The sequence below is a fragment of the Amphiura filiformis genome, chromosome 5 (genome assembly GCF_039555335.1).
Source record: "Amphiura filiformis chromosome 5, Afil_fr2py, whole genome shotgun sequence".
NCBI classification, from domain to species: Eukaryota; Metazoa; Echinodermata; class Ophiuroidea; order Amphilepidida; family Amphiuridae; genus Amphiura; species Amphiura filiformis.
In genome coordinates, this window is record NC_092632.1 from 60,866,759 (window position 1) to 60,894,004 (window position 27,246).

The 27,246-nt window shown below is 37.4% G+C and overlaps 2 protein-coding genes across 2 annotated transcripts in view; one reads left to right on the forward strand and one right to left on the reverse strand.

The window, feature by feature from the left end:
- LOC140153485 (uncharacterized) overlaps window positions 1-19,404 on the reverse strand; it is a 44,557-nt gene extending 25,153 nt beyond the window's left edge. Inside the window, exons 1-7 of the mRNA XM_072176247.1 lie at window positions 19,253-19,404; window positions 17,399-17,561; window positions 16,676-16,817; window positions 12,778-12,878; window positions 10,819-10,924; window positions 3,916-3,994; window positions 2,993-3,110 (exon numbers count right to left, since the gene is read on the reverse strand). Of these exons, the coding sequence (XP_072032348.1) occupies window positions 2,993-3,110; window positions 3,916-3,994; window positions 10,819-10,924; window positions 12,778-12,878; window positions 16,676-16,817; window positions 17,399-17,561; window positions 19,253-19,264 (721 nt within the window). The 5' untranslated portion in view covers window positions 19,265-19,404. The remainder of the gene's footprint in view (window positions 1-2,992; window positions 3,111-3,915; window positions 3,995-10,818; window positions 10,925-12,777; window positions 12,879-16,675; window positions 16,818-17,398; window positions 17,562-19,252) is intronic.
- A 2,329-nt stretch (window positions 19,405-21,733) lies between these two features.
- LOC140151925 (uncharacterized) lies at window positions 21,734-25,043 on the forward strand. Its single transcript, XM_072174235.1, has 3 exons — window positions 21,734-21,920; window positions 22,784-22,882; window positions 24,012-25,043. The coding sequence occupies exons 1-3, from the start codon at window positions 21,752-21,754 to the stop codon at window positions 24,221-24,223; spliced, it is 480 nt and encodes a 159-aa protein (XP_072030336.1). The 5' UTR covers window positions 21,734-21,751; the 3' UTR covers window positions 24,224-25,043.
- The last annotated feature ends 2,203 nt before the right edge of the window (window positions 25,044-27,246 follow it).

Below are 27,246 nucleotides of genomic sequence, written 5' to 3' on the forward strand. Positions count from 1 at the left end.
TACAACACACAACAGGTCAAAGGTTAAATAATTCGCGAATTTGATTGGTTATCACCGCGTCGTCGCCGTGAAAAGTTGAACTTTTTCAACTCGGCAAAGACTTTGCCGCGACGTCTGCCGATGGACAGCGATGCCAAATCTTATCGCTGTGACGTCACTCAAAGATAGTAGAACGACGCCGGCCGATGTCGGTAGACGCCTGCAGACGGAAAAAGACGTAGTATGAACCCACCATAAGATGTATTCTTTCACTTGAAACTGATCAAATACAACTTGTTAATTTCCTCATATTTTTGCTTGATTTTTTCAATCTTTTCAACTCTAAAAAGTCACATGGCTCAAGACAGCTTAGTAAATTGGCGGAAAATAATGAGTCAGGATTGCGCGAATGTGAAATATTGTGATTACGTGTGCGATTTGCGTTGTGTGACACGGCACATCTCTGTGCATATGTCCAACGCACTTAAGGCACATTCGGTATGTTGTTAATGCCAACAAATGTGTGTAAACAAAACAAAAATTTGCAGTCAAAATGCCGCTTAGATTTTTAAATTATTTTGAATTTTGGCGCACTAAAAGCAGACATTTAATATAGATTCATTGGTGCAGAAAGATGCACATTTAGACCATGCACCAGATACAGCTTTTATAAGCGTGAAAGTCTTACCGTTTTAAAATATAAGGATGTTTTGTGCATATAATTTTTTACTAAACATTGATTTTTCAGAGTTCACTTTTGACAACATTGCACAATTTTTGTGATAAGATAACTCGAAAAATATGCAAGCAAAAGGTAAAACTTTTTGCACTATCGTTTAGAGCACATCAAAGTCTAGGGAAGGTTTTCTCATTTTTTCTAAACATTTGTTTTAAACAAAAATATACACCATTATGTGCAATTTTTAGCTTAATAGAGTGACAAAATTGCTTTTTCACATCTTCGAAAAAAGAAATGAATTCAAAAAAAAAAAAAACCTTCCCTAAGTTCATGTCTCTCCTTTTAATTGTGAAAAGCTAACTGAATTTTTTTTACTTCAAACCAATTTTTTTAAGTTGTCACAAAAAAATTGGGGTAAAAAAGCGATGTTACCATGGAATTCATAGACTCATTTCCTTTCCATAAATGTATAGTTTATATACTTTGGACATACAATTTAGAAATAATGATGCTCGAAATGGTCCATGTTCTCTCCCATTACTCTGGCCTTAAAGTTTGTAGCATACAAGTAGTCACAAAAAACTGTTATAGTCGGATAGAACTTGCTTATGAGTGTTAAGTCAGGTATGACTAACATCTTTTGCTTTAATATTGTTATCCGAGGTGTATAGGATACGAAAATAACGGATGCCCAATGGGCACCCTTGGGCATTCCGAGAAATCCGGGATCAAAGTTTACACATGGGTCAAAATTGTTACTATATATTTTCTGAATCCTTGTGACCTGAGGAATATTTTGGAAAGGGTTTTAACCAAATTGGAGCAATTTTGACTTTTGACCCCTGTATAGCCTTTGACCTCATATTTCTTTTATTCTCAAGGGTACCCACTGGGCACCTGTCATGTTACGCATCAACTCTAAACAAGAAAATGTTAGTCATACGCAACTTTACACTGAAGGGGAGAGAACAAAAGGCATCTACTCGACTATTGTGCAAAATGCTGCAGTAATTATCTCACCTCACATCAATTAGCAATTAATATCCAGTCGATTTGAATTCATTTGCTAGCATGCATACTGCACCAGATGTGCAATCTCGAAAGGGACTACTCCCAATTCCAGGATAATACAGCACATATTTTTTGGAATTCAAAAATAAGATCTTGTTATGCCAGATGAAACACAGCTCAATCCTAACCCTGTCGGTTCAACCTAACTGGCAATATTCAATCAAGTTTTGCAAAACAGAGCCAAAAAACATATATTTTACATATTTTGCATGTTTTTTTACAGTAACATATAAAGCCATAAGCATTAAAAATTATGTGTAGGCCTATAGCCTAAAATATCACTCTGTTTTTTAAAAAAATATTTGACTATAAAGAGAATATGAAGCACCTCTGCAGACAATCATAATGCATCTACAGAAATTAGTCTCTAGAATAGTCTTTAGGCTTCATTGTCACCGCATACAAAAAACACCAACAAAAATGTTTTTGGCCATTTTTTCAAATATTGGCCATTTGTTAACTTTTGACTTTTACTGTAGAAGGGTTCGTTTGAAAAAACAGGGTATTTTTTTTTATCCCAAATATTTAGTACTGAATTTTTCTGGAAGCTGGAGTAGTGGATGATAATAAAACTGTTAATAATGTGCAACATAATTATGTGTAACTGCTACAATCTGCATTTGAGCAGAGGCCTACCAAGCATATGTATGCCTGAGTGGAAGAAGGGCCCAAGTTAGACCCAGCATTTTATTGCCAGCAGACTGTTCTTCCTTGTGTGTGAAAGATGAGCCAAAATCCACTCTCTAAATAGTCTTCCACGTACACTTAATCATAGTTTTCATGGAAGATTGGACCCTTCTTCCACAAATATTGGGTTAAAGAAGAATTTTGTTCATCCATGAAATCTGCTTTTCACTACAATAAACTATCTACATGCTCTTTTTTCTTAATATCTCAAAAACAGTTTTGATGGAGTTGGGCCTTTCTTCCACTCAAGTATTCATATGTATCTTGCATCAATTGTATCAGTCACATTCAACGTCACATGTTTTATACAAAGGAAAGAGTTGTTAGCTCTCAGCTTCTTTTTCATGACATATTTTTCACAACATTTTCACAGCTCCAAGGTAGAATGAATGGGACCTCCAAAGTCATGATATTATTATTAGCTCCTATTCATACAAAGATTTTCTACCCATTTCTAGTATTAGATTAATGAGTGTCTATGAAATGGGTATAAAACAGTGATCTACACAAATAATTATAAACAAACCTGTGTTAAAATTCAATCTTCTGTTTTGAATTTGAGGAAAACTACCCTACCTTCAGATGTTTCTGACGTACCACCACTATCAATAGCTGTGCTTGATGCTAGGGGTATTCCAAGTGGAAGGATTTTGTTGCCTTTAACCATGAGATTGAAACCTGCCATTGGACCAATCTTTTAATGGAAAAAAGCACAAAATAATAATTTAACAACAATGTATGCATGTCTTGGTGTAGATTATTCATCCAGTTGGAAAAACAAAAGTACAGAAATTAAATCAAATACTGGAACCCAAAGGGTTTTTTTTTCGGTTTTGGAGTGTCCCTGGACCTAGACCTGAATGCTAGGATCATTCATGGTTGACCTAAAAAAAAAAAATTTCAAGATATTTTGTATTTTTAATATGAAAATTGATACTTTGTTTTCATGTCATACTCATGTTATTCAAATTCAATGCATTTTGATATCATTTAATAATATGACATGAATACAAATGATCAATTTTCATATTTAAAATACAAAATATCTTGATTTTTTTAATTTTTTTTATCAAAATGCATTGAATTTGAATGCATTTTGAAATCATTAATAGAGTATGACAGGAATATAAATGATCAATTTTCATTTTTTTTTTTTTTTTTTTGAAATTGAGTATAATCCCACCCCCAATTGAAAAATGTTCACCTAACAAACGGGTGGGACTATACTCGGACCAATACGGTACTTTTTTCCAAGATTGTAGTATGCTAGTAACTGACTAACTTCACTGGGACAAATGCACACAAGCAGCAATAAAATTGCCATTTGTCACACAAATTTAAGCCATAATGAGGTGGATTTTAATCTTCACTCTCCAGGTCAACTGGAAGATGCATGTTTTGTTGAATTTTATCTTCGCATTATTACGCGCCCCTCTTGCATTATTATTTTCCATTGTCTCTATTAATCATTTCATCGTGAGTCAATGAGTCCAACATACCTTTCTACTTTGCTTGGCAGTAGGGGCCACTTGCATTGACTGCATTGGTGTACTACTAACAGAACTGGTTTTTCTTGGCCTGGATGGTGTAGAATAAAAATTAAACTAAAAATCAGTCAAATATAATTATAGGCAATAAATTAAATAGTTTGGCTTTACATACAAAAGATATTTAGGACTGACACAATTCGCTGCAAGGCAGCATTGCATTTACAAAACAACAAAGCAGAAGAACAGACTAACAAAAGCTCAGAATATTTTGAGATTTTAACAATGAAAGTGTTTGTGGATGTTGCACTTCTGCTGTGCTGTGGTAGGTTATTCCAGGCTTTGGCAGCAGTAGCAGGAAATCTAGTGTTCACCAGCAACAGAGATACCCGTGGATTGCAAGACATGAAGGATCATGTTCAGTAAGGATCATTTGAAGATCTGAGATGGGCTCTTTTGTAGATATATACAGTATACAGTCTACATGTTTTCTGTTGACAAGGGGCACTCTTCAGTTAGTGAACAGCTCTTTGTCAGAGCCACCAAACCCTTAAATTTAGCAGATGGGTGAGGTTTTCTGTTGACAAGAGGCAGTCTTCAGTGAACGGCTCTTTTCAGAGCCATCAGTAGGCAAGGGGCGGCCTACATGTCTCATTCTTAGGTACTTTGTCATGAAGAAGTCAGACCTACTCCTGACGGAAGCTTGACAGTTCTAAACTTGTCCGACGGCGAACCCGCAAAACAACCACTACCGTATTCATTCCAATAAGCGCCCAGGGCGCTTAACAAAGTCATTTTGGGTGGGTGCTTATTTTTTACATTGTTTTTAGTCATCAATCACCGTCTGAAAGTATTTAGTTACTCACAGTTAGTGCGCCCTCACAAAGTGTGTCTATATAATTATTATATTGACAATGTTTTTGAGGGTGCACTAACTGTGAGTAAATATGTGAGTCGATTTTGAGTTAGAAAATCCTCAAACTTGGCCTTTTAAAGGCATTTGCAGGTGGTTATTTGTGAAGTATTTTTAATATCTATACATCTGCCCACTGGTGGTGGGTGACATATGTCACAGGGGTAGGTGATGCGTCTAGTGCACATAGTTGTAGTTGTAGATGTAGTTAGCTGCTGTTTCCCTATCCTTCATTCTTAGCTTTCTACCCTACTAACATTCTCCTAGCTTCTCTTCTATCCATCTCCTCGCTTCTCTTTTTTGCTTGCTTGAAACGCCTCTATACTGCGGATCAACCCAACTTGCCGCTGGCTAGCCGCAAGGCGAAAAGGGAAGCAAATTACGTAAGTCTTCTCCTGCCAGTACATAGCCTCTCCTTACTCAAGACTCCTCATGGCCTCCCAGCGGTCACTACGGGCAACTGGCATCTCTTGCGATACCAGGCAGACATGAGGGGATCTGGGAGCAGCAAAGGGCCCCAAAGGTGTGGTACGCAGGCCCACCGGCGCGCGTGGACACGCCCTGGTTACACACCAACCTTTGCCCCAGCTCTGGGTCAAATAGCTGAGGTAGTTCACTACCTCAGGCGTAAGGGAGATAGTATCCTGTAAACGGGAAAAGGGCGTAGTGATTAGACTTCACCATACCGGCCAGTGAACAAAAGCAGGGTGTCCTGGAACCTGTACTGTTTCTTGTTTTCTTTGGTTGGAGACAGAGATCACAAGTGTGAAGGGCGCAAGAAAGATGTCTTGTATGTACATTTTTATACGGCCAATGGACAAGCGGAGAGGAAAACTCTGTTAACAAAGCTAGCTGTAGGAGTTGCGACCACAGCTATAACAGCAATCGAAAAACTATGATGGCGAACCAAAACTACACTAGGGTTAAAGTCCCTAATTCAGTCTTAACATCTCCTGGTGCAGACATCGATTTGCAAAAGATCACATGACGCCTTGCCTCGAAATCCTGATGGAAGGGACAAGTCTGATGAAGGTGCCTGCAGGAGGAGAAACCTTGTAAATTGCAAGAAAGTCATTTCAATCTCCACCATGAATGTACGGACAATAAGAGAACAGCAGTGTAGAGAGGAGCTAGTTTCTAATCTCATTGAGTACAATGTGGAAGTATTGGGAATACAAGAGCATCGTATTATTCACGATGAACCAATTAAATATGAAAACATATTGGGCAGGACACTGATTACAACATCAGCAACTAAGAACGATGCGGGAGCTGCAGTTGGAGGGGTTGGAATTCTAGTGAACAAAAATGCTAAAAATTCACTAGCCAGCGTAAGATCACACAACAACAGAATTCTTATTGCAAACTTCCAGGGTAACCCAGCAACAACTGTCATCGTTACATATTGCCCAACCAACGTAGCTGATGAAGACATAGTAGAGAATCACTACGATAGTATGAGGAGAGCCATTGAATCCATCCCAGCTCATAACCTCTTGATAGTAATGGGTGATTTCAATGCTAGAGTTGGACTGGAAGACACTAAATTTACATACCATGACACCACTAACAGAAATGGAAAGTACCTTGTGGAACTAGCAACAGAGAAGAATCTCATCATTGCAAACACACAGTTTCGCAAGAAAGCTGGAAAATTATGGACATTTACAAGCCCAGGAGGGAATAAATACCAACTAGACTACATACTCATACGAAGAAAATGGAGGAACAGTCTGCAGAACGCTGAGGCATACAACACCTTTGCTAGTGTGGGCTCCGATCACAGAATAGTGTCGGCAAGAATAAGACTAAGCCTCAGAAAGAGCAAGACTTTACCAAGGAAGAGCCAGTTCGATTGGAAATCCCTGAGCACTGATAGAAATATCCAAAAGAGGTACACCATAGAAGTGCACAACAGGTTTGAAATCCTTGAAGACATGGAGGAAACAGCTACAGATAAGTACAGCCGATTTATCGCTGCCAACAAAGAAGCAGCTGAGAAGATCATCCCTGCAAAGAAGCGATCTCGAAGGGCAAACTTTTCTCGTGATCCAAGAGTCATAAATTACACCAATTTTAGACGAGCTTGATATTAAAGTGGGGCCATTTGACAAAGAAGAATATGAAGAAGCTAAGGCATCTTTGGTTGAGGGAAAGAGCTGTGGAGAGGACAACATACCTCCAGAAGTGCTGAAGAGATGCAACCTAGATGACATTGTGTTAGGGTTCTGCAATGACGCACTTATCAAAGGGAAGAAACCGGATCAATGGTCCATACTTAATATTGTTCCTATCCCCAAAACAGGAGATCTCAGTTCAGGAAACAACTATCGCGGTATCAGTCTAAGCTCCATCGTAGCCAAAACCTACAACAGAATGATACTTAATAGGATTAGACCTGAAATTGACCAACATCTGAGAACAAATCAGAATGGATTTAGAGTTGGTAGAACGACTGTTGGACATATCCTTGCACTACGTAGGCTGATTGAAGAGGTAAAGGCACATAACCTGCCAGCGATAATAACATTCATCGACTTCAAGAAAGCTTTCGACACCATCCATAGAGGCAAGATGTTGAAGATACTCCATGCCTCACGGTATTCGGAACTCATCGTTGAAGCTATTGGCAAAATGTACCAAAACACAAAAGCGAAAGTAATATCACCAGATGGCGAGACAGATTTGTTTGAAATCTTAGCAGGAGTACTTCAGGGGATACCTCGCCCCATACCTGTTTGTGATCGTCCTCGACTTTGCACTGAGAATAGCTATTGAAGGAAACGAAGAGGAGCTAGGATTCCATCTGGAAAAGAGGCGAAGTAGGAGAGTTGGTCCAGTCGTGGTGACAGACTTTGATTTTGCTGACGACATTGCACTGTTGTCTGAGGAAATACACCAAGCACAAGAACTGCTTCATAGAGTTGAGACTTCAGCTGCTAAAGTGGGCCTGAAGATGAATGGAAGTAAAACAAAGTATATGTCCTACAATAACAGGAGAGAAAGCATCACAACAAATGAGGGTGTAGAACTAGAGGAGGTAGATGACTTCAAATACCTAGGCGCTTGGATGAAAAGTACAGAAAGGGATATAAAGTTACGGAAAGCAGCAGCATGGAGGGCGTGCAGTAAACTAAAGAAAATATGGAGGTCAACTCTTACCAGGAGTTTCAAACTTGAATTTTGCTGCAACAGTGGAGTCGGTGCTGCTTTATGGATGCTGAACATGGACCATCACCCCTAAACTTGCAAAGGGTCTGGATGGCTGTTACACCCGTATGCTGAGAACTGTACTGAATGTGCATTGGAAGGAACATATGCCAAATGCAGACTTATATGGAGATCTTCCCAAATTAAGCCACAAGATCAGGGAAAGAAGAACCCGGTTTGCTGGCCACTGTTCCAGAAGTGATGAGCCCGCATCAAAAATGGTTCATTGGACACCCAAGCATGGGAGGCGGAAACCTGGAAGACCTGCTCTGACCTACATTGACATTCTGAAAAATGACACTGGACTGGAGGCAGCAGACTTCAAGACAGCAATGGAGGACAGGAAGTTGTGGAAAGCCATCACAGTTCGAGGACACCACTCGAATTAAGCAAGTAAGCACATCTGCCCACTATGAAATAGCGTCATAATTTAATTTTGGTGCACATTTTGGATACTTTTGATGCATGTAAATTCACTCGACAGGTAAGCTTACTGGAGGTATTTTGACAACATTGTATGGGCGGTTAATAATTTCATATTGTGTTTGTTGTAAAGTCGCTGGGTGGGCGCTTATTGGGGCATGGGCGGTTATTGGAACGAATACGGTAATTGTTATGAATTCCCGTCATAAAAGCCTATCCCACAAATTATCCGCTAAGTATGCTGGAATAGTTGTTTGGTGTTCTGCACATACCTGAGAGTTACGATATGCCTGTAAACTTCACGTACAAAGACATAAATTGACTTTCAAATGTGTCACTCAAAATGGACCATTTTGACACTGATAAATGAACATGTTTTTAGTGTCTATTACCAGGAGTAGTAATCACTCTTATCGTTTACAATTTTACTGCAAGCTACAAGGAACAGCTTTATGTACACAAGTCAGATGAGTTTCCCCTCTAAAGGACAGAGTACTTTCATGATTCAACAACTCCACATTTTTCCAACTCGAGTCCGATGCGTCTGCATCGTTTACTCCACTCGGACAACTAAAGCTGCCATCGCGAAGTAAACCACACATACGCATCGTTGTTAAAAATGGTGATGAACGACAGGGAAACAGGGTTGAATCCCTAATTCATATAGGGTAGAGATCCATTGATTAGCATTTGCTGCCCAATTACCGATTAGGCTATGTTGCTAAGTGATCGGCCGATACAGAACCAGATTATTACAATTACATGCAGGACATCCTAATTCGGAGGCATTTAGACTGATTTAGTATTGTTCTTGTTTCGATATGAACACATTAATTCATACTTATGTTAGGGATAATCATTTATGCCCATAATTTTAATTTAATTCATTATGATCTCAGCATGGTATAATATGTAAGGATCACACTCTTAAAATGACATTGGCTTTATATCACGCAATTCAAGAGTTTCAATTGCATTTATATACTAGAGATAGATGTCGCATGACGTCATTGTAATTGTGCATATTCATGGAAAAACGTCGAGGCCACATGAACGCGCTGGTTTCTGGTTTGGTGTTCTGCACATACCCGAGAGTTACGATATGCATGTAAACTTCACGTACAAAGACGAACATTGACTTTCAAATGTGTCACTCAAAATGGACCATTTCGACACTGATAAATGAACATGTTTTTAGTGTCTATTTGTATTACCAGGAGGATGAAAATGCACAGGGTTAAATGTTGGAACCCAGGTCACAGTTCGAAAACAGATGATATACCACCACAGCCATTTGCAGAAGTAAAAGGCCAAGTTTGTGACATGTACCATATTCAGGAAGATGATTAATATCCTGCATATTTTAATGCCTCATCAGTTACTTGGTATAATCGATTTACTACAGAATAGTTCTTATACCATGTTTACTGTATAAATATTTCATCATATTGATAAAATGTGAACAAATTCAATTAAATATCTTTCAGGGTCTATGCTGCAACGGATGTGTCTACTAAGCATGCCGGGAAATATACAAAAACAATTTTTACAAGAACCTGTATTAAGGTTATATGAGGTATTGTTGGTCGAAGCAGCCAAAACAAAAATCGATTTTCATTATCTGAATCAATATATTATTGAAAAATAACACTTTGGTGTTTTGCAAAAGTTCATTCTACAAATCATAAACTTTGAAAACTTGCTTAATTTATTGTTGTTAATGAGTTATGTACATTTTACAAAAGTGTTGTTGTTTCAGCCCTCTTTACAACATAACTCAAGAACCGCAGGATCTACAAAAGTATATCTGTGATATTTGAATTCTTCTACACACTCGCTATGAATTGAGCAATGCAATTTTTGCTCAAGCTCACTACCATTCACAAGATGCTGTGAACTACATTTTTTGCTGCTTCGACCAACAATACATCGTATACCCTTAAATTGGTAAATTAACAACAGAATATTAAAAATCTCGGATTCTGGTGAAACTACAGCACCTAAAATCTTGTATGTTAGTTACTATAGTACCGTACATTACAATGGTGTAAAAAAAACCCAGAATTTTGAAAAATATTGAGGGCATTGTCCTCAGTAAATATTGACAAAATGTATTGCAAAAATGTTTACCAAAAATATTTTGCAATATACATTGACATTTTAAAAGTGTTCTTGTCATGTTTTTTCATATTATAAAAACATTTTTAAAATGTTTTCATGACCTTATACAACAAGTGTTATTAAAATGTTTTGACCATCATCAAAACCTGTTTATAACACTTTTATAACATTTTAAAAACATTTTTGTGTTTGCAGGGTTATCAAATTAAGTTTTTCTTAACTGAAAGCAAAGGTGCTAATTATCTAACCTGTATTGATTCATTGGATATTCCTCTTCTGTGACAGTTGAATCTGTGTCTGTGTCCGATTCCCGAATAGAATCCAATTGACCCACCTGTTTCCTTTTCTTCTTTCCTATGAAAAAGTGATATGAAAAAAAGTGATCAATAATAACAAACTGAATAACATTGAGTTGACATGATCATGTTGATTAGACTGAAATAACAGCAACATACTGTAATTAAAGACACAGATAAAAAGAATTTATCGCGTCTGACGTCATCTGTCAATCAAACTCGAGCACGGTTTGTCTACAAGTGTCGTGATGATGACTTGCTGAACGCGGCGGTATAACCTTATTGTTAATTTTGTACCTTCAAATACACAAACCATCTCAAAAGTTAGGTCTTTATAGTAGGAAACTTTCTTATGCGAAGGCACCATGTCAACAATGCCTAGAAAAGTTGCTTTTTGCCTTGTAAAAGTACATAATTTTTCGCCATTTTCTGCTATTCCTTTTCTCCGATCGGCACCAGATAAATCGGCCTTCCTTTTACTCGCTATTAACCTGTGTAAACCGATCGTAATTGACAGCAGGCTTCCCGTTAGTGTGCGTCATTGCGTCCAGACGCGTATTTTACAAATTTGGACGCAAGTTCACATGGCTAATCAAGTATTTTGCGTCCATATGGACGCAGACAAAACTTCGAAATTTAATCATTAATTGATGATGAAAATAAGACATTTTTATTCTTTTATATTTTTAAGATAATAAAATAATCGTGCACTTTTTGCAATGAGCTTTCCGTACGATCGTTGTTTGATGGGAAAGTCCCCATTGATACTTTGTTTACAAAGCTTGCTGGAGTGATGACTTGCGGCTACCGTGCAGTTGCTGTTTATTTAATTATTTATCACAAGCTGACAATATTCAGTTTATAATGTTTTAAGTTTATTTTCTCATAAATAATCTACGTTTCCTTTATTAGAATTATTGTTACGATGAATAAAAGCAATTTTAAAGACAAAATCTAAATGATAACCTTTTTTTGTATTATTTGTGGTAGCACGTGTTTTAGCTTTTATAGCATCAACAGCACGTTTTAAAATTAAAGAAACCCGGAAGTAAGAGTACGAAAATTTGCGCATGTTTTTGACCACGTTTCCGACCAAAACTGACACAGAAATGAGAAAAATTATCATAGCGACTGGAGATGGAATATCACGGCGAAAATGCACTTTTATTTTATTTTAACAATCAACATTTGATGAAGTGGAGACCGAGTGCGGGTACGTGTGTTAGCAACAAGGGCTGCCGTTCTGATCATGAAATTTCGCGGCGTTTCCCGGTATGATTGATCGTGAATTTCAGATGGACGCACAAAAATATGTCTGGACGCAAGTTTTTTCAACCTTGTCAGCAAACTTGCGTCACACATGACGCACATTTTTAAATCCTTAACGGGAACCCTGATTGACAGTGACATCAGACGCGATAAATTCTTTTTATCTCTGTCTTTCATTATAGTAGTTTATGTCCAACATTGAATTATTCTATAATCTACACACTTCAATGCTTTCACCTTGTTGCAGACTTCCAGTTTTAGCTATTTGACTAAAAAACTGACTTAAAAATATTAATAACTTATATTAATCTCATACATGTCATAGGAAATGAGTCAAGGAAGCCAATAATTGTAGTTATATGTTCATGTCTTGCAGTTCTTTAATAAACTAAAGGTCCATTCATACTACCACCGCATTTGCGGTGCATTGCTTTGCATCATACTGCAAACTATTGCATTGCCATATCGCAATGAAGTAAAATACATTTTAACTTGGAAATGCGACGAGTTGCGTTGAGTTGCGGCAAAAAGTAATCAATATATCGGCATTGCAAAGCAACGCATCGCAAATGCGGTGGTAGTATGAACGGACCTTAAATCAAAAATGCCAAAGTGAACATGGAGAACAGATATTGGTCTTACCTTTTTTCAATGGAGATGACACTGCCCTGAAGGTTGATAGACATGGTTTGTTGGCCAGGACATTACTGATATTTATCAGAGGAGTAAACGACTTTCTGTTACTGTATAGAAGATGAAACATTAAAAGAATAAACTAATTAAAGAATTAATCAAAAGAAAACAAAGTTTAAAACCTATGTGCTACATTTGTTGTTTTGCATTTTATAGTCAAACAAGCTACATGCTATCCTGGATTACTTTGATGTTGTGTTTTTAACCCATTTTTTCTCTGCCACCTAAAAAAAACCACCCAAAATGGTCTCACTGTGTACAGTTAAATGGCACACTAAATTTCACATACCGTTTGGGTTACTGAGATTTTTCTTTTTCTTTTGGCATTAGGAATTAGGTACTTTTTAGTTTTTCTTCATTAGTAAACTTAAAACTTGATTTGAAAACCATCCCATAATTGAATCATCCAAACTTCATTTTCAACAGATGCATTTTAAAAAGTAGTTAAGAATTATCATATTACAGTAAAACATTGTCTTAAATTTCTGAAGTATAAAAAAATATGGCCAAATAAATAATACTTTGTCACTTTTTGATTCATGAAATCCATTAATATGCCGTTACAGACATAACAGTCCCTGATGAACTTGAGTGTGTTTGGGTATTGCTTGAACCTCAAATGTTACCGAGGGATGTTTCTGTTATAGCACTTTGTGCAGTGTACATCACCACCGACTCCCCAATCAACATCTTCTTCGGCAACACCTACTTGAATCAATGGACTTGTTACATGTTAAATATCCGGACATTAGTTTTGCCATCTTAGGTGATTTCAATAGAATGAACATTAATCTGATAACAAGATCGTACAATCTAAAACAATTATAAATTTTCCTACTCGTGAACAAGCTATACTGGACTTGATTATGACTGACTTTAGTAAATTTTATTGTTTGGAAACCCAATCCTTCCATCACTCGCAAGCATAAAAATGCTGTCAGAGTTGTTCACACCTTTAAAGATTCCCAAATCAGGGAGTTTGGCACCTGGATTCAAGATCAAAACTGGTCTAATGTGTTTGAAGCCAATAATACGCAGGAAAAGGTGGATGCTTTTTATGAACATCTTAACAGGGCAATGGAGTCATTCTTCCCACATGTCACAGTAAAGAACCATGATAATGATAAAAAATGGATTACTCCCAATTAAAAATTGATTCGAACGCCAAGCAGCCTTTCTGGCTGAAGACAAAACTCAATGGCGTCAACTTTGCAATAAAGTTCAACGTGAAATTGCTAAAGCTAAAATTAACTATCACGCTAACTCTGTCAGGAATTTACAACATAGGGACCCACGTAAATGGCACCAACAAATTAAAGTCATGACTAATGATACAAAGTCTGAGCACAACATACATGTCCCCGGTATTCAGAATTCTGATCATGTCAGTATTGCTAACAGCATCAATGAATTGTTTGTGAATGTGTCTTCCAACATCAATCCTCTGGATAACACAAAGCTTCCTTCTTATTTACCTGCTTACAACTCACCACCTCAATTATATCCTTGGGACGTGTATGCTGAGCTCGGCAAGGTAAATCAGAGTAAAGCATGTGGGCCGGATGGCTTCCCTGCAAGGTTGGTTAAAGAATTTGCCTATGAGCTAAGTGTTCCCTTAACAGAGGTTTTGAACACCTCCCTCATTGAGGGAGCAGTCCCTTCTCAATGGAAGAAGGCCATTGTAGTTCCAATACCAAAAACAAACCCACCAAGCATTGAGAAGCTACGTCCTGTCTCACTTACTGACTGCTTTGCAAAAATTGGGGAGGGTTTTATTACCAAGTGGGTTTTAGAAGATGTAAGTCATAAAATTGACCACCAACAATTTGGTAATGTCAAAGGTGTGTCAACCTCACATCATTATTTAATTAGCATGCTTCACTTTCTTCATTAAGGGGGTACTACACCCCTGGCCAATTTTGTGCCTATTTTTGCATTTTTTTTCCCAAAAATTATAGGGCATTGGTGACAAGTAAGATATGTATCTTATAGGGGCAAGGACTACAAACTACTGCACTGAAAATTCAGCAACTCAAGGCAAGTAGTTATTGATATATTGATCAAATATTGGTTTTCCCTCATTTTTGACTGTAACTCCACAATGGTTGCCTGTGTTGAAATAAAATTTCCAGTGCAGTAGTGGTAGTCCTTGCCCCTATAATATACATATCTTACTTGACACCAATGCGCTATAATTTTTAAGAAAAATGCAAAAATAGGCACAAAATTGGGCAGGGGTGTAGTACCCCCTTAAGGCGCTGACAAGGCCAGCAACGTTGGCACAGTGGTACTCACGGATTTCTCAAAAGCATTTGACTTGATCGACCATACTCTGCTTATGGAGAAATTTATCCATATGGGGGTCCGTGAGTCTATTGTGCCATGGTTGTCTGACTTTGTCAGCAACAGACAACAGTGTTCGTTATAAACATGTTCTGTCTGATTACAAAACTGTAAATGGAGGTCTTTCACAAGGTACAAAACTAGGCCCAATAGGCTTTCAGATTATAATCAATGATGCTGTATCAAGTGGTGTGCCCAAAACAAAATGTTGGAAATATGTTGACGATTTAACAATTGTTGAGAACTGTATCCATCCCCAATCCAGCCAAATTCAAGATGTTTTGGATGAATTCAGTGAATGGTCTGCCAATAATAATCTGAAACTTAACCCTTTGAAATGTCAAGCCCTGCAGGTCTGCTTTAAGAGGAATCCACCCAATAATGTTATCAAAATCAATGACATTCCTCTCAACTTTGTTTCTGAGGCAAAAAATGTTGGGTATTTGGATGCAGGACAACCTCAAATGGGATAGAAACATTGCTGAAATTGTGTCCAAAACCAATCGTCGGTTGTATATGCTTAGGATTTTAAAAAGGTTTTGCTTTAATACCCAGGAATTATGTTCAGTTTACAAATGATATGTACGACCATTACTTGAATACGCCGGATGTAGTATGGCATTCCTCACTCACCACAACTCAAGATCATACTTTGGAGCAGCTGCAAAAAAGAGCTTCCAAAATAGTTCTGGGCAAATTGTATGATGGTTATGATAACGCTCTTAAGCTGTGCCAGCTAGACTCTCTAGCTGATAGGAGGGAGGACCATTGTTGTAAGTTGGTCGAAGGGCTTTCTTCTTCTATTCGAACAAAAGATCTCATCCCTCCTACCAGACTGGAAAGTCATGGCAGGGTCCTTCGCAATGCAAATCAAATCTCTCAACTTTATGCAAGGACCGATCGTTTCAAAAACAGCGCTATTCCATACTTTATCAATTTATTGAATAACTAAATGCCCTGAACTGTTTTGCATATATTCTGACTTTTTAAATATGGAAATATTGAGGCAATTTTAGCCTTTTAATGGTGTGTATTTATAATGTTTTTGAATGATGTCTTGAATAAGTGCAATATTTTATTTTCTATCAACAGCAGTTGCTGTATTTTTCCTTGTTAATATTGATACTGTATTTTTTAATGTTTAATTGTTTTTAATATTGTAAACCACTTGTAATTTGGCCTGAGGGCCACAATTTGTGTGTGAATAAAATATACTATACTATTAATCAATGTGCAATGGTTTGTTTGTATTCTATTTTTTACTCACAATACAATCATGATTGGTCAACTTCATAGGCTGGCCTACTCTCACATTTCTACATTGAACTACATTGCTTGTTTTTAATTTCGCGATTTTGAGTTTTCTTACATAGACCTATACATTAAAAGAACATATTTGTATGTTTTCATTTTCATGGGAGCTGTATTGTGCACGAAAAGCGCGAAAAATAATGTACCGCAAAATTTTCTACTTTCACAGTACCCAGCACGAACTATGACCTACCTTTGCTGTTTTATATTGCACTTGATGGCTTCAGTTTTGCCTTGGCCAGTATTTCTTGGATGGAAATCCTTGTTGACTGGTGGTGAATCCATTGGGTCAGCTTCCTCTAACATTTCAGACTCACAAGAAGAACCTGTTGGAACTAAAACATGAAAAATAAACATGATCATTTTGTTTCTGACAATATTGGAAAACAATCAACACAAGTCACCGAAAATGTGACAAATCCACCTTTTTGGGGGGTACCAATTTAACAAATGTGACCATACAGCTTAATATTTTTGTTTAGAAAGGAAAGATGATATCAATCAATTCCATTAAAATTTGACCAATGAAACAAGTAAGTAGTTTTTTAAAATTAATTAAACATTTTGAAGTATTTTTGTTTGTATGTTGTCCCCAAATTATTATTATAATTTTTTGGCATTTTCTCCAGACAGATGGATTCGTCCGGTATTTGTCATTCTACAGTCAGTCTACTCTGAAGTACAAAGTACAGATGCGGACGCACACATTGTGCTGACTTTGATGGCACGCATACCTGCAGCAGAGACGCAGCACTACGCACTGTTAACAAGCTGTATGTGCGCGTGTTGTCACTTTGTACTTCAGAGTGGACAAACTGTAAATATGTAATTCAACTGTCTACACTATCCATATAGATCTACACTTTGGCATAATGCCCCCCCCTCCCCACACTGAGAACTTTTCAATCAAACTTACTATTTATCCATTTTCTGATGTTGCTAAAAGATTGCTCATCTGCAGGAAACACTGGTGATAATCGTGGCTTCTGTAAGATGCCTTTTGCTTTAACCTTGCATTTAGAGTATGTCTTTATAAACAGCGGCGTGTGTGTTTCTTCCTCTGCTGTCCATACTGTGGTCTATGATATGAAGGACAAAATGGTGCAAGCAAATTAATGTTATCTTAAATTAAACACTAGGAAAATAGCTAAACATGCCTTGTTCTTGTTGTGCAGATTTTAAATGCAAGTGGTTAGACTAATATTTCCATCGTAATAATAAAATGACGCCTTTTTAACGCCGTGACGGTTCCTGCGTTTTATTCAAAATATCAGATTTTGACAATTAACTACAGTCTTGATTTTTGCAGCCCGGTGGGTTCAGTTTGTATTTAAAGGTAGGACGTATGACCGTTCCAGGATTTGAAAATGACCCCTATTTCACGGGGAATCAAGGACATTTGCAGCAATTTTACCCCTATTTTGCGAAATCAAGGAAAATTTGCCCCAAATACCTCCCTATTTTTATCATTTTGAGGACGATTTTCATTTCACCCCTTTAATATCACGAGGAATCGAAGAAATTTTTCCGAAATAAATACCCCTATTTTTACCATTTCAAGGACACTTTTCAATTTCCCCCCTATTTCACAGGGAAATGAGGACAATAATGAAAACTGTAGCGGTAAAACGTGGACGAAAGTCCTAGAAATACACCCTATTTTTCATTTCAAGGACAATTTTGCTCCAAAACACCCCTAATTTGGACAATCGCGAACAATTTTGTCCTCAAAAATTCCGCGGACACAGGATTGTCATTGTCAGTGAAGACTGAACCCACCGGGTTTTGCAGAGTATCTTTATTCATTATTGACTAAAGTACATTACAGTCGTGTAAAAACCAGAATTTAAAAAAAAATTGAGGGCGTTCTCCTCAGCAAATGTTATAATATGACTTTAACATGGCTCTCGCGTCAATCTGCAGATCTGAGCAAGGCCAAGGGACAGCCGTTCTACTCTGAAACCCAGCAGAGTAAGTTAAAGGAGTATTTCGTGATCCTAGCATCCTGACTAAAGTACATTACAGTCGTGTAAAAACCAGAATTTAAAAAAAAAAAAAAAAAAAAAAATGAGGGCGTTCTCCTCAGCAAATGTTATAATATGACTTTAACATGGCTCTCGCGTCAATCTGCAGATCTGAGCAAGGCCAACGCAATGCCAAGGGACAGCCGTTCTACTCTGAAACCCAGCAGAGTAAGTTAAAGGAGTATTTCGTGATCCTAGCATCCTCTATTTATGTCATTTTTCATTAGATATCCACGAAAAAACCTATTCCCAAAATTTCAGTTGATTCCGATTTTATGTTCATGAAGTTATGCATGATTATGTGTATTACACTGGCACTGCTCCATAGACAATGCGTTGTAATTTTGTTCTGGTGCACCAGAACGAAATTCAAATTTCACGATATCTTTGCTAAACGAATTAATCTGCAAGAAATATTTTGTACATAAACATTATGTAGCCAGAGGTTTCCAGTGATATAAAAATCTCAACTTTTTTGAGAAAAGTGGGGGATGAGGCTGTGGATCACGAAATGCCCTTTTAAGTTGGCTTGATTTTATTTTTAAGCTTACTCAGACTCACGGCCCTCATAGTCAAAATCAACATAATAGGGTATATTGCTGATCCATTGATTATCCTTTTCTGGTGCATTGTGGGATTGAAAAGGGGGCAAATCGGTCGCTAATTTGCTCCCTTTTCTATCCCACAATGCACCAGAAAAGGATAATTAATGGATCAGCAATATACCCTATGAATCAAAATCTTACTTCATCAATCATGTCAATCTCTTAATATTTTCGGAGAATCGTGATGTGCGTGATAAATGTTTAAAATGTCCAAGCAGCCACTACAAATCATTTGAAAACACCAAATTTGCTTCGGTCAGACTCAGACATCGTCCAGAAAGCAACTTCCACCATGAAATGATACAATCAATTATTGATCCTTCGTTTGATCGTCGATCGATGCATCGGCTAAAATCGAACGGACTGTTACACTCAGTAGTAGGGTTGAGAGACGTGATGGTACAATATAAATAATAATTTTCTTATTCAGAAAGTCAAAGTTTGTTATGAAAATTAAATAAAAAATATAAGTATATATAAATAAATCGAGTCAGTCAGTGTTGCATTTTTGAAATTCAAAATAAGAACAATATTTTCCATACATTTTTTTTTGTCACCATCCCTTCACCTTTTTTAGTATAAGAATCGGATTTTTGATTAATTGATTGATTGTTGTGATAATTGCATAAAATGATGAATTTGTGTCTGAGAGTTTGTGGGGACTAAATCAGTGATTCGACATACTTTTTAATTAAAGTCAACATCTCATGATCTACATTCTTTTTGTATGTTCATTCAATTTATTCTTCATTATAATATAAGAGGCAAGTAGCTGCAAGTGACATGGTCACGACATATTTATTGGGCCCGAAAGCACATGATGCTTTCCGAGTTTCACTCAGCCAAACATTGCGGGCTGTGGCGGCCCCAGACATGCAGATTCATGATTAGGTCTAGCGGGGCCTAGACATGCAAATCCAATAAATGAATACGATTTGTGATTATGAATTCCCGGGCATTCTTATGAATTATGCATGTATGAATATATTTGTGCAGGGAAATTCCCTGATGAAATTCGAGCCTGGCCTACACCCGGGGCCTACATTCATGACAGTTTTGTCCTCTCTCACATGCTCAAGATTTCTACTCTCTTTCTTTGCCATCCCACATCGTATTAAATGCCAAAACAACAAATCACAAATAGACAGACATTGGAAAGATATGGGGTAGGCCTACTTAAAGGCGTAAGCCTACTCTCCCCATCAAACTGTAAGTGTAAGTCATTGTAAGTACACACTACAAAGTGACAACGCGCGCGTATAGGGCCTACAGCGTGTAAACAGTGCGTAGTGCTGCGTCTCTGCTGCAGGTATGTTTACCTTCGAAGTCGGAATGTGTACATCCGTGTTGGTACTTTGTACTTCAGAGATACTGTAGACTGACTGTAGGCCTGAACACCAGGCCTAGCAGCTAGCGTTCTTACACTTACTGATAGGAGAGAGTAGCGGCTTAGGCCTAGTTAAGTAATATTCACTTTTAAGAACCCCATATCTTTGCCATATTAATGTCTTTCAAGTTGTGTTTTGAAGGAGTTTGTATTCTTGGTATTTTTGATGTAGGCTGGCAAGGTGGAGTTCCAATGATTAACGACTCTGTGTGAGTAGAAATCTTGTCTCCGCCTAGCCTACTAGGCTAACACATATATCACCTATAAAATGCAACACAAGTGATTTAATGCTATAATGAAAGACAAAGATAAAGACAATTTATCGCGTCTGATGTCACCTGTCAATCAAACTCGAGCACGGTTTGTTTACAAGTGTCGTGATGATGACTTGCTGAACGCGGATTTATAACCGGGCGCCTTATTGTTAATTTTGCACCTTTCGACATGCAAACCATCTCAAAAATTAGGTCTTAATAGTAGGAAACTTTCTTTGGTGAAGGCACCATGTCGACAATGCCAAGAAAAGCTGCTTTTTGCCTTGTAAAAGTACGTGATTTTTCGCCATTTGCTGCTATTCCTTTTCTCCGATCAGCACCAGATAGATCGGTCTTCCTTTTACAGCTTTTACGTGCAGATTAACCTGTGTAAACCAATCAGGATCGTAATTGACAGTGACATCAGACGCGATAAATTGTTTTTATCTCTGTCTTTAATTATTATACAATCACTGAATTTCTCACTGACTTTGTCTTTGCTGAGTATTGATCACTCAGACAAGTTACTACTTACTACTACTCCTACTAATGATGGGAGTGCTATTAAATTAGGAATGGACACTAATTACTTAAAAAATAGCTTACTTTGTTTTGTTCAAGTTAAAATCAAACCGATCTGAGAAATGAAGCAAGACCTAAATTGCATAAAATCTCTCAGTAGCAGGGACTGGCTTTTGGAATTTGCAGGAGAGCATTGAAAAGCTCTAGTTCTAGGGCCTTCAAGGAGAACTGTTTAGAGCATTTACAATACAATGTAAGGTCCGGATGTAAGGTGAGAATTTCAACTAAGTCTAAGGAGAGCTAAAAATCACTCTCCCATATCAGAATTAGGCCTTATTGGTTTTGAAAACTTTTGATTGGTTTGTGTTTCAGTGTTTATATGACATCGTTGATATTTTTGTTGTGACTTATGCTTGGTAGTTTTCATTCTATATTATTTTCTTCAGCTTTATCCAAAGAGGATCACTTTGTCATACAATGCCTATTGGGAATTCAAGGTCAACTTCATCCATTGCATCAGCTGCAGTGTCCAATTCTCCTTGCCAGATGGTACCATGTTCTCCATACATTGGTACTATCACTTGTCAGAAATCTCCAGCTCCAATGGTACCTAATGTAAGAAGATTGATAAGGACTCCTGATATTGGTAAGTGTACACTTTTTGAGATGGAATATCTTCTATACTAAATGTCAGTGAACAATTTTGATTACCGTAATTGTTTGAGTCCAGTCAGATAGAAGATAGATTTAACTTGAAACCAACAATAATAATATGTTATGACAGAAAATACACAACTTTTTCATGCTTTTGTGTGACTGATGGGACATTTCACATCCCATATTTGAAGGTCATAGTATACATTTATAATGTTACTGATGGGTTTAAATTTTGTTCTGGAATTGCAGGAAAGATATATCAAAGCTGATATTAAACCACTAATACATATCTTTTGTGCATGTACCGTGTACATTGTACGCGTACATTAGGATCAGCAATACTCATCAGATCAGCAATTTCCTGCAAAATTAGGATATACACAAACCTGTTCCAATTCCCCAAACTTCAAATTGTCATAAAAATGTATAGAGTTATGCGAGTCAAAAAACAAGTCAAGTTAGTCTACCTTGCAGGATACAAGAACTTGGAAGCAACTTTTAAAATTCTAAGTGCCAAAATGTGTGTCAATTGATTGTCAGCTTTTCATCCCAGCTACATACAATTCGAGTACATATCATTATATTTATAAAGTTTACTTCAAGGACTTTGAAATATCACAAATTAAAAAAATATCAAATTTTAATAATTTGTCATAAAATTTGTATTATCTCGCGAATTTAAAAAAAAATCTAAATTATTTGATATCAGAAGGACATTCCTCCGATTCCTCGTATTCAGAATACAATTCGATAGGTCTGATGTAGTCTCAGCTCTCACTAAAAACACTGTGCATTTGTGCAAACGTTTGTACCCAATTTCTTAACATGATTGAATATTTTGATCTTTAACAGGACATTTGGTACCACAAACCCCAGATGTGGTGGATCATAATAACTTGGGATTAAATTCCTGGAGAAGGCCTACATCACAAAGATCTTCAATGTCACATGGTAAATATTTTAATCACTCTACTGTTTTAACTCCGAAATGTTGTAATTTTCTTTCTGTGCACTGTGATTGACTATGATCAACACCAGAGAAGATTTATAAGCAGTCCCATGATACTATTGAAACATATGGGTATTTGAGAACCAGTCTAGTAATCACAGAGTTTCACACAATTATTCACTGTTGATTCCCATTCCAAAGACGCAATTTTCGAACACTCAAAATATGTCCAAAACTTGGATCGATATATAAGCATTTTGAGATGATCCTGAAAAGAACACCAGTACCCTGTTCAAATGAGCTCTTTTTTTTTACTATCGACCCACATTTGAATGAGGAATAAAAGTCTAAGTACAAGAAATCGGTATACTAAAAGTAAAAAAATCCAATTTAATGGACACAGCTGCCAAAAGCTGTACGCAATGCGACCGATTTTGTATGTCGCGTATTTCAAAGTACAACGCGAACACAAGACCATGGATACAATGACACGCTTATAGTTAAGTTTGTGTTAGGCTAACACTAAGCTATCTCTGAGGTAGCTTCAGTGTCACCCATCTGATCATGAAGCTTAATACAAAAGATTTACCACTGAGAAATCTATGTGGTAGCGCACTAACTAGAAGCGATCGCTGCAGCTAATATAAAGCTAGTGCTTAGAGTTAAAGCCTTAATGTACGATTTCTGTCAAATTTAAATTTTGTTATTCTTTATTCAAAATGTTGAAATGATTTTACCGGGAAGGGAATTGCTGTCCATTTTAAGCTGATATAACACTTTGAGGTAAAGTAAAAGAAACCCCACTGGTTATTTTGGGAGTTCTATAGGAGGACAGAAAGTCATAATTATGACTTTATGTCGAACTTTGCTCTGTTGACCTACAAAGACAGCAAATTTGGCCGATTCCATTTACGTGCAAGTTGGGACATGTGTAAACATTACATATATTAATATGCAAAAAAATCAGGTTTCAAAAAAATTAACCAATTTCATATTATAAGATAGTACATTATGGCTTTAACGACCATGAGGAGGGACCGTGTGGACAATTATATAAATGATGACCTCGTACAACCTCCTTCATGCTATGCTCACACAGAGGTCTGAACAAGTCTATGTTTTCTTTTACAGGTGAGCAGTTGGTTCCACAGACACCTACATCGTCAAACCCTACAGCAAGAGATTCAAACAACACCCATTATACTCCATCAACAACACCAAAGAGGAGCACAAACAGGGAGCGACGAAACCTGCCAGACACAGCAGCTAATGAAGACATAGAACAGTTGCAAGAGTCTAACTCACAACTTGATCTCTTCAGAGGAGATGACATATTTGGTTAATCAAACACCGATTTGATTGCATTATTTATCTGTATTATGACAAAAAGGATAACTTTGATTATTAGAGAATAGTAATAATAATGATAAGAAGTTCAACCAGAAAACTGGAATATGCTTAAGGGGGTACTACACCCCTACCCAAATTTGTGCCTATTTTTGCATTTTTCTTAAAAATTATAGCGCATTGGGCACAAGTAAGATATGTATATTATAGGGGCACGGACTACAACTACTGCACTATAAATTTTATTTCATCACATACAACAGTTGTGGAGTTACAGTCAAAAATGAGGGAAAACCAATATTTGATCAATAAATCAATAACTACTTGCTTTGAGTTGCTGAATTTTCAATACAGTAGTTGAAGTCCTTGCCCCTATAATATACATATCTTACTTGTCACCAATGTGCTGTAATTTTTGAGAAAAATGCAAAAATAGGCATAAAATTGGCCAGGGGTGTAGTACCCCCTTAAAGTTTGACTATCAATATGAGAAAAGTTAAATTCATAATACATTTTACAAATATTGATTCTAAAATCTGTCCTCTATTATGGAACCTTAAACAACTCTGTAATTAAGAACCAAAAAGGTTCTATACAGGCCAAAAATATTCTGCAGAGAGAGAAAGAACACTTTTTAAGGATCTGGCAGGTTCACTCAATAGAGGTTATACTTGTTCTATAAGCTGCATATCCTATCAACGACTGCTATATCTTATTTACAACTTTCAAAAGAAGTACCTGCATGTGCAACCATGACTGTTTCAAAATAGCCCGCCAAGAGTCATGCAGGTAACTCCGAGGTCATGAATTGATTTGTTTTGAATAAGGAATACTACGGGAATCGGCGCCTTTTGTTAGAAGTCACACATGAGTGAAATGGATAACCTCTATTCAAAGAACCTTTTCTGGAGGGTCCTGTACAGTGGCGTAGCATCATAGAGGCATGGTAATGGGGTGTGCATGTGCCCCCCCCAATCGATCTGAAATTTTAAAATCCCATAGCAAAATGACCGAAAATTGGCTTGTGTCCCCCCCCCCCCCATCAGGCCCGGTGCCCCCCCCCCTCCCCCAATCATGGTCGGTGCCCCCCAATATGATGACCCACGCTACGCCACTGGTTCTATATAGGACAAAAAGAGATTCTTAAAAGCCACCACTTGAAAAAAAGCAGATGCGAAAGTGTAACTGACTAGTTGAAGTCCTAAAGTACTATGAAGCCTATTTCAGGGTATATTGGGTGTACTTCCCAGCAAATATGAAACACTTTAGACGTTGTGTGCGATAGGTTAGAAGAGGTGCCACTTTTGGGTCGATCCTTCATGTAATTATTTCATGTAAGCCAATCCAAACCTTAACCCTAAGCCTAATCATAATACTAATGCTAACCCTAATCCTAACCCTAAATTAACCCATATCCTAAACTTAACCCTAATTTTGTGTAAAATTACATGAAGGAGAAACCCACTTTTGCCAGGAAATGTTTAAATTTATATAAAGGGTATCAAATGTTTTCCCAACATTCAAAAACATTTTTGGAAAACTTACTGCAAAGTATTCAAACATAATGTTATTTAGTGTTGACAAAATATTTGGCAAAAATGTTTGCAAAAAATAAATTTTGATGACATTTTAAAATTATTGTTGTAGTGTGTTTTCATACAAAACGGTTTGAAATATTTTCACGACCTTTATAAAACCTGACATTTGTGATGCGATCAAGCAAAATGAGTTGGATGTTGGGAATACTGATTTTGAGATATACCAAATAATAGTATACAACTTCCTTGGTATTTTATTCAACACTAAAATGGTCATATCTCTGGAACCATAAGTCAAATTATGATGGGATTTTCAGCAACATATAGCTCTGAAAATGGCTCATGTAATAAAATTGAAATGGAATTTTGATTTTGATCGACATCATTTCGCTTGATCGCATCACATTTGTTATTAACATGTTTTTAAAATCAAAACCTGACATATAACCCATTGTTCTCAACACGTTTTGTGTTTGCTGCGTTCAATCAGACCGTAATTGTAAGACTATATCCATGTGCTCAAGGAGAAATTTACACCTACTCATGTAACCCCCACCCCCACCCCCACCCCCCACCCCCGCCCCGCCCCGCCCCATTTTCCGGGGGGGCAAACAAATGGCAATCTGTGGCTTTAAAGCATTTTTAGGACATTGATAAAAATGTGAATCAAAATTTAGGACTCACTATTTTCTGTAGCATTGTGACCAGTTTGTCAGGTCTTTGCAGATTCTGCCCGGGGGGGCTCAACTTTAGAAGTGACGGGTATGTGCCTACCGGCGTCACAAAGTAGGGGCATATCGGGTACAAAGCATTGTTTTAAAAAAGGGGGTCATCGGGTACAAACAAAATAAAAAAGGGGGTCATTGGGTATAATATTTTGAAAAAAGGGGGTCATTGAGAATAAGATTTCAAAAAAAGGGTCATCAGGTAGAAAATTTTGAAAAAATGGGGCAAAATTTTGAAATTTTCGGCATAATTTTGAAAAAATAGAGCAAAATTTGAAAGTTTCGGCATTATTTTGTTGCATTTTGATGATGCTATTCTAGAAAATCTAGAAAAAAGGGGGTCATTGGGTAGCGGCAACTAAAAGGGGTGGGGTCATCGGGTATAGGCGACTTCAAAAGAGGGGCCTATTGACAGGCACATACCATCACTTCCAAAGTTGAGTGCCCCCCCCCGGGATTCTGCACAGAAACTTGACTGATGGTGATGGTAATCATTGGTGAATTGTTTCAAGATGGGGTACACCAGGCGCGTAGCAAGCGGGGGGACAGGGTGGACGAAGTCCATGGGCCCCGAGGGTTCAGGGGCCCCGAGCACAAAAGCGAAAATTAAATAAGGGCTGATAATGGAGAGCAGGGCCGGATCCAGGGCAATTGTGGGCCCCCAAAATTGCCCTATGCATCTTTCTTTTAACCTCAATAACAGCATGTTTTTTGGTCAAAATAGGGCAAAATTGTAAAATTTTCCGCGCTTCGCGC

Bases quoted from the DNA above. Each gene is read 5' to 3' on its own strand.
- LOC140151925 (XM_072174235.1), top strand. From the start codon at position 21,752: ATGCCTATTGGGAATTCAAGGTCAACTTCATCCATTGCATCAGCTGCA. The intron at 21,921-22,783 runs GTAAGTGTACAC...GATCTTTAACAG, and splicing joins GATAAGGACTCCTGATATTG to GACATTTGGTACCACAAACC. The intron at 22,883-24,011 runs GTAAATATTTTA...TTTCTTTTACAG, and splicing joins AAGATCTTCAATGTCACATG to GTGAGCAGTTGGTTCCACAG.